General features: G+C 47.5%; 1 protein-coding gene across 1 annotated transcript in view; it reads left to right on the top strand.

The window, feature by feature from the left end:
• Nucleotides 1-7610: 7610 nt before the first annotated feature.
• The window catches only part of GGA2 (golgi associated, gamma adaptin ear containing, ARF binding protein 2), a 31196-nt gene continuing 30252 nt past the window's right edge, over nucleotides 7611-8554 (top strand). The window contains exon 1 of the mRNA XM_045542786.1: nucleotides 7611-7765. Within this exon, the coding sequence (XP_045398742.1) occupies nucleotides 7666-7765 (100 nt within the window). The 5' untranslated portion in view covers nucleotides 7611-7665. The remainder of the gene's footprint in view (nucleotides 7766-8554) is intronic.

Raw genomic sequence — 8554 nt, 5'->3', positions numbered from 1 at the left:
GCTCACAGCAACCTCAAACTCCTGAGCTCAAGCGATCCTCCTGCCTCAGCCTCCTGTCATGATCACTTCTTTAAAGGCCCTATCTTGAAATACAGTCACCTTCTGAGGTAGTGGGGGTTATTTCAACATAAAAGTTTGTGGGGGACACAGTGCGGCCCATAACAGCTCAGCAGCAGTCTGGAGTCATGGATCTCAGCTCTCAGGCCCAGTTTGGATTCAGAGTAATCAAGGAAAGTTGACACAGCAGGGCTGAACTGGACACCAGACTTGCTCTGGGGGCTGTAAAGGGAGAAGTTACTTATCTGCTGAGGGTAAGCACTCACGTTTTATACTAGTCTTTGTCCTTGGTCCATGGGGCAGCCTGTGTTTCCTTTCCCTAAAGGTCATCTCTTCCTGTTTTCCAGTTCTCCAGACTTTGTCCTTGGACTGGAGACCTTCACCCTGCCTATTTTGTGGCTTTTTCTTCACATCCACTTCTTCCTTCCACCATTACTTGTAAGTCATCATCTGTGGATTTCTGAAATGAGGTGTTGTTGGGGTCTTCAGTGAACAGGAATAGCTAAAGTGAAAGAAGGATGGTGGTAAGGGACAAAAACCCCTATAAGGCTCCTCAGCTTCTCCTGTGTGGCAACCAGCCTCTAAGACGGCCCTCAATGATCTCTGCCTCCTAGTACTCACCCCCTTGTGTGGTTCCTTCCCACACTGACTAGGGCTGATTTGTGTAACCTGTAGGCTATTGAGAAAATGATAAGAATTTGATTTCTGAGGTAAGTCATAAAATACATCATGGCTTCCATCTTGTTCTCTTGGATCCCTTACTTTGAGGGGAAAGCCAGCTTCCAAGTCATGGAGATACTCAAGCCACTCTGTGGAGAGGTGCATGTGACAATCATCATCATCATCACCATTATTTTCATTCTTAGAAATTATCTCAGTTGCAAGGCATAGAAACACTCAGACTAACTGAAACCATGAAAGGAATTGACTGGAAGAATTTTGACTCTAATAGATCCAAAGGGCAGGACTTCCAACTGGACCTCATAAGAGACTGGAATCTGTACCTGGAAACCCAAGAAGACCCAAGACAGCAACTTTTTGTCCCTCTGAGACCACACAGTTTCTAACATTTGCCTCTATGTGTCTGCTCCCCTTGTCTCCTCTCTGCAGCCTGGCTTTCTCTTTATCTCTGCAGTTGCCCTAACTGCCCCAACCCTACACCACCACTTAAATAACCAGTATTCCACATACAAACTCTCAGGAGAGAATCTGGTTGGCCTAGCTTAGGCCAGTCAACTGTGTTGTGTGGGACAGGGTTGTAAGATGATCCTGGCTTCAGGGGACCCACTGTAGTAGGTGGGAGAGCAGTTCTTTCCACTGAGCATGTTCTCTTTCAATGTCATTTAGAGAATATCCTCTCCCAGAAATTACCTTTTATAGCCAAATTTGGAATCTCATCCAAATTGCCTTTATCCTGCTTTATTTTTCTTCATAGTACTTTTTACGATACGAAGTTATATAATGTATTTGTACTTATTTACTGTCTATCTTACTCAAAAGAAGATAAGATTAAGGCTGGCAGGAAGTCTTTTTGTTTTTTTTTATTTAAGAGGCACGGTCTCACTCTGTTGCCTTGGCTAGGGTGCAGTGACATAATCATAGCTCACTACAGCCTTGAATTCCTGGGCTCAAGTGATCCTCCTACCTCAGCCTCCTAAGTAGCCAGGATTACAGACATGAGCCACCACTCCTGGCTCAAATCTGTCTTATTCTTGGTTATAACTAGCAGCTGGCACATTGCCTGATACATAGTAGGGAATCAGTAAAGATCTCACAATGCAAAAATGTTCATCAGTCAGATCGGTTTCTTTCAAGTGGGGATCATCAGCTGGTCTAACTCTGCCAGATTCTAAGTTTCCCATATCACCTACTCGGGGAAATCTTACCTCTTTTGCAAGATTTGCAGTTGTAATTAGCAATCTGGTCTGTTGCCTATAATTTGCATTGAATCCAGCTGTCTGGGAGAGACTTACCTTTGACAAAGCTTTGAAGTGAAGGGTGGGGACAGATGGGAAGGGGCCATATGGAAGGATGGATGTTTAGTGGGGACTAAAGTTAGAAGTTTGTTTACTTGTCAGTTAATATTGTCTTATGACACATTCACTACCTTCCCAGGCACCAGGATAATAAATACTTAGAAAATGAAGACCTTCTGGGTGATAGAAGGGTTCAGAGGGTGAAGAAGCTTTTGATTCTGTTCTGGCCTGTCAGGGGGTTTTACTTTTGAACTGGGTTCTGAGGGATGAGTGGGAGTTTCCCAAGTAGAAGGAGGTTGAAGGGCTATTCCAAGCCGAGGGACGAAAAAGAGAGTTTCACAGAATTGGGCATGACTGGAGCCGAGAGTTGGAGTTGGGGGAGAGGTATAAGTGGCTTCTGAGAAACCAGGCAGAGGCAAGATCCAAGCAGGCTTTGTCTGCGTGGTAAAAGGTATCAGGGTGCCGTCTGATGCAAATAACAAAATGCAGGTTCAAACCAGCTTAAACAGGAAGATTTATTATCCCACATAACAGGAAGTTCAGGGGTAAGGCAGGCTCCAGGGTTGGTTAATTATGCGTTTAGTCCTAGGTCTTGCCATCTCTCTGCTCTACTGGCCTCAGCACCTGCAAACACCTTGGGTTGGTTCAGCTCACAATTTGCTGCCGGAAGCAGTCAGGCCTCTCTGCACGTCCAGGCGGCTTCCTGCAGTTCTCTCCTAAAAGCAAGGAAACTTTTGTCTAAGTACCCTCCCCCCACCCGACTTCCCCATTTTTGAGCCCTTCACTGCTGGGGATATGAGGTTCCCCATAGATCAGTCAGACCCAGAGCTGGGGCTGAGGTCTGCATTTCCCTGAGGTACATGGCTGGGTCAGGGAGTGGTAGGTGCCTGAACAAAGCGGGGCTGCAGTTAGTGAAGACAAGGAGTTGGGTCTTCATGAGGCGGAAGGTGCGGAGCCCCTGAAATGTTTTAGGCAGGGAAGTGACATGATCGGATTGGTGTTTCTTTGAAAGGTCATTCTGGCAGCTATGCTGAAGAGAGATTTCAGCAGGACCAGAGCAGAAGCAAGGAGCCCTGGTAAGAGGTGATTGGAAAATGAGGCGTAGATAAAGCCATGTTTTCTCACCACAGCCTGTAAGGGCCTGTACTAGGGTTCTCAGAGAAACAGGACCAATAGGATATTTATGCAGGAAGAGATGTATTATAAGGAGGTTCACACGACTATAGAAGCCGAGAAGTCCCAGTCTGCCATGTGCAAACTGCAGACCCAGAAAAGTAGGTGACAGAGTTCAAAGGCCTGAGAGCTGCAGAGGTATAAATTGCAGTCTGAAGGCCTGAGAACCAGAAGTGCCAAGGGCAGAAGTTCAATTTTCCTCTGCCTTTTGTTCTATTCCACCCCTCGGTGGATTGGATGAGGCCCACCCACACTGGGGAGGACAATCTGCCTAATCCACCAATTCAAGTCTAATCTCAGAAACACCCTCAAACACACACCCAGAAATGATGTTTAACCAGCTCTCTGCGCATCCCATGGCCCAGTCAAGTGGACATGCAAAATTAGCCGTCACAGTGCTGGTGATGGCTGTATGACACTGTGAATATATTAAATAACACTGAACTGTACACTTAAAAATGGTCTTAAGATAGTATATTTTATGTGTATTTTACCACAATGAAAAAATAATTGTGCCGGGCATGGTGGCTATTGCCTATAATCCCAGCACTTTGGGAGGCCAAGGTGGGAGGATCACTCGAGGCCAGGAGTTTGAGACCAGCCTGGGCAAACATAGCCCAGTTTGAGACCAGCCTGGGCAACCCATCTCTACAGAAAATGTTTAGCCATGCTCACCCCTCTTGTTCCCTGGTATCCGTCCAGCCACATCAGCCTTCCTTGGGTTCTAGTACACTCTTGGATGCCCTCTTCTCCCCCTTTGCCTAGTCACCTCTTCAGATCTCAGCTCCACAATCATCTCCTCAAGGAGGCTTCTGACTTCCAGAGGGCCTCCTTCCTCTCATTAATCATCAGCACCCTATTCTTTTCCATAGCACACCGTTGGAATTGATCATGTAAATAATCGTATGAGTAATTAGTTCTGCAGTTGTTAGTGCCAGTAGTAAAGTCCGTGAATACAGGGACCTCCTCTGTCTTGCTTAACATTGTACCCCCAGGGCTGAGTATGGTCCCTGTTCACATACTAGGTGCTAAATAAATATGTTACACAAAAGACCAGACACATCTGATTGGATTAGACTGTCAGGGTGTGCAGTCAAGGGCAAAGACATGGGTTCTGCCGAAGTCACTATGTTTAGTCGGGATGCTGTTTTGCAGTATTCAGGAACTTCACATCATTTGTAGTTACTATTTTTATTAGTGAATCACATGAACGTGAATATGAGCATTTTTTAAATTTAGAAGGCAGTACAAGTTTGGCTTGGCACTCATGAAGCTTGTTATGATGGTCTAGGTTTCTCCAGTTTCTTCAGATCTGAGTAAAATGTTGGGGTCACAGCCTTTCCTTCCAAGCCAGCATCTCCTCAGCTGTGCCCCCTACCACCCGTCTCCCAATCCTGACAGTAGGACAGCCCCACCAATGGGAGGAGAACTCCTCTGGGCTGAGTCCATCCAATGTAGTCTTCATTGATTTAACAAACACCTACTGTGTGCCAGGCCCTGTTAGGCCTGGGGATCTGGAGATGAATAAGACAGCGCTTTAATTGTGCACAGATGTTTGTTCCCCTTATTTATTGATTGATTGCTAGATATTTGTTAATCTTTTAAAAAGAAAAAAAAACGAACAAAAAATAAGCCCCCTGCCTCAAAGAGATCATAGTCTTAAGGGCAGTTAACTATTACAGTTATACAGGTGTGGAGGAGGTGGTGGTGTGGGGACAGGCGAGGGGATACAGGACATGGATGTCCTTGGGTTAGGGGATGCAAATTGGGTAACACTTCTTGAGGAGTTGGGGTGTTGCTTTTTAATTTTAAGTCAGATAAACAGCAAATAATTTTATAGCATAAGTATGTCCCATGCAATTTTGGGGACGTACTTACACTAAAAATTATTATTTACTTGAAATTCAGATTTACTGGGGATTTTGATATTTTTATATGTTAAAATCTGGCAGCCCACCCCCGAGGCAGTTTGACAGACAGTAGAAGGAGAACATTCCAGGCTGAGGGAACAGAACATGGAAAGGTGAGAGTTGAGAAAGAACTGAGTACAGGTAGCTTCCAATGTTGCTTTGAGCTAGGTGGGAAGTGCCAGAGGTGCCCAGTTCCACCAATAATTATTTTGTGCCTAATGAGTGCCAAAAGTTTGATGAATTAGACATGGTCCTGCCTGCGAAAGCTCATCGTCCAGAAAGGGAGACAGATCCACACCACAGAAGGAAATGCGAAGCTGAGGGGAGTAGGCAGAGCTGCGTAGCACACAAGAAGGGACCTGGGGGGGGCCTCCTAGGGTGACACTTATGCTGAGTGAAACCTCCCCCTTGTCAGGCATAGTGCTAGGTGCTGGAGACAAATGCCATGTGGCTGCTTTTCAGGTCCCCAAAGGGCCCTCCTCCATCACAGCCTTTGCATGTGCTCATCCCTCTGCCTGATCCCCTCTTTCTTATTCATTACTGCTCATTCTTCAGATCTCAGCTCAACCATAAGTTCTGCAGCAACGTTCTCCCTGACCTCCCCCAGACTGGGTCACAGCCCCCTCCTTCTACATTCCTAGAGGTTGAGGTCCTTCTCCCCTGCTGGACTGTGAGCCCCTAAGGGGAGGGGCCGCATCCATATTTTCATCGCTCTGTTTCCCCTGGATTGTGCCTAGCACCAAATACATTACGTATGAACTTAATGAATCTTTGTTAAATGAATGAAGTTTGAGGTTAGGCAAGAAGGTTGCAAACTGAGGTGCCTGCTGCAGCCATACAGGTAACATAAATGAAAAGGACAGGAGGCTGGGCGGGGTGGCTTATGCCTGTAATCCTAGCACTCTGGGAATCCTAGGCGGGAAGATCGCTTGAGGCCAGGAAGAGACCAGCCTGAGCAAGAGCAAGACCATCTCTCCTAGAAATAGAAAAATTAGCTGTCCCAGCTACTCAGGAGGCTGAGGCAGGAGGTCACATGACCTGAGCCTTAACTAGGCATGTGGGTTCTAGGTCACTTTCCTGACTTTATGGCACCCATGCTGCTTGGCCTGTGGGCTAGAGAGTCCTCTATGTTCTTTTGCAGCTGGCGCACCATGTTCTGATTGGCCGATTTGTAGGGTATTTGCTCCTCTCCCAGGTATCGAGAATTAGGGGTGGGCAGGACCAAGATCGGGGCAATAGCACCTACTTTCATCCCTAGGAGACCCGGAATCCCTATCTACCTAACACACAGGCATAACAAATATTTAGTTGAAGGATGGTCTTTGGCAAAATGGAGAGCCCATGGCCCCTCAAACAAGTGCACCCTCTAGTCATTAACAGATATTTGAAAACCAGATCCACTGTTGCCAGAAGTTTAGAATTTTCAAAAGATGATCATATGTTAAATATTTAACTCATTAATGAAGAAACTGGTAAGATATTAAAACCAATTCAAAGGAGAATCCAAAGAACAGGAACATTCATAGATCAGGAACATGGAAGTGAATGTGCAATGGAGGCAAAACTGGTTTTTCCACTGGAAGAAGTTTGTGTGTTTCCAAGCAGTATTCATTTGCATGCGTATAGACTAGAATAATTTTCCATTGTTATCATTATTTACAGGGAAGAATATGTGCTTCAGTAGAAAATTAGGCATTGTCCAGACAGCACATCCTTTCAGGTTCTAGCCTTTTGTTGTCTTTGAGAAGTCTTACAACTCTAAGTTATGTGTAGATAACTAATAGCAATGCAAAATAATCTTTGCCTACAGGCATGCAAATTAATTCTGTCTACTGGAGAGACAACTTTCACCAGTGGTGGAAAAGCCAGTTTTGTGTCCAATTGCACATTCGTATCAACGTTCCTTTATTCCATGTATTATAAATTTGCCCTTCTTTTGGGCTGATTATAACATGGGCTTGGTTACCTCATTTAATTAAAGCGTTAAATAAAATAACACGTGTTCATTTCACAGTGTATGAAAATCATGACCTACTTTTTTGTTACCTTTATTCACCCAAAATTTTCCTTTGACAAAATAATCAAGTTAATATCTAATACGTCGACGGTGTACTGCATGACTTAGAGAATAAAGCAAAATATGGAAGGACACAGGGCATGTCTTGTTAGAGGTGTTTTGGAAAGACTCTAAGACAAATAAAAATGGTGAAAGAATTATTCATTGTTTATCTGAAATTCAAATTTAACTGGGAGTCCTGTATTTTATCTGGCAACCGTAATTCTGAAGGAAGAGCAGTCGCAGGCCTGGCCGGGGTCAGTTTGATTGGCGTGACATTGCGAGTGGTCTAAGTGGGGAGGAGGGATCTAGCTGAGCCGGCGTCCTGCGCGACCCCGGCCTCTAGGGGCGGGGCCTGAGGGTGGGCGGAGCAGACTCGGTCCCGCCCCGTCACGTGCCTTGCCGCGTCGGCAGCACCGGAGCGCGCCTGGCGGTGGCGGCGGCGGCAGCTGAAGCGTAGGGACGGCCGCGGTCGCTGCGCGGGGCTGGGCCCATGGCGGCGACGGCGGTGGCGACGGGGTCCGGGGCCGCGGCGGGGACCGAGTCGGCCGAGCGGCCCCCGGGCCCGGCGGCGGCGCTGGAGTTGTGGCTCAGTGAGTAGCCTGGCCGCCCCTCGGCGCGGGCACGTGAGGCCTGGCTTCCCGCCCCCCGGGGTCTTTCTTCCGTGGCGGGGGAGCCCGGCGTCGCGGAGTGGGGCCTGGGCCCGCGCTGGGGGCAGGGTCGCCCGGGGTCGTCCGGAGAGGAACCCCAAGAACCCGCCAGGGCTGCAGGCGCGGGCCTGCGCTCGGCCCCTCTCCCGCCGGCCACCCCCTCTTAGTAGCAGTGCGTGGTCCTCACTAGCAACCGAAATGGTGCTGCCAAGCACGGGCTAAAAGCATGTCCACCGTCGTTAGTCCTCAGTACGACCCCAAGATAGCTTCCATTACTAACCCCAGTTGGGAGGCGGGGGCGTTTAGGCTTATGGAGACTCAGGCGGGCAAGATACGCAGTCCGTTAGGGGCTGAGAAAGGTTTCTGCGCGGCTGCTGCCTTGAGTGCCAAGGAGTAAGCCTTTATACCTTTTTTGTGTATTTACTCTGGCCGGACTTGTATGTATGTTGCCCCTTGTAAGCTTCACGGTAGTCCTGGGGGTAGGAGTCGTTATTGTCCCCGTTCTACCACGAGAAATTGAGGCTCAAAGAGCATAAAGAATATGCCCCTTGTACTGGGCTCTGCTAGGTGCTGGGGATATTACTAAGAGGCGTAGCACAGGGTCCTTGCTCACAAAGACGTTTTTTTGTGGGCTCACACCGAGGATAACATCACTTTATTAACAGGACTTGGCAGGGAGGGCGTTTGTTTAGTGTGGCGGTTAGGAGTTGGTTTGTTTACCTGGAGGTTGTC

Source organism: Lemur catta, chromosome 2, assembly GCF_020740605.2.
Source record: "Lemur catta isolate mLemCat1 chromosome 2, mLemCat1.pri, whole genome shotgun sequence".
NCBI classification, from domain to species: domain Eukaryota; kingdom Metazoa; phylum Chordata; class Mammalia; order Primates; family Lemuridae; genus Lemur; species Lemur catta.
Note: the sequence above shows the minus strand (reverse complement) of the source record. Positions and strands in the feature narration are given on the sequence as shown.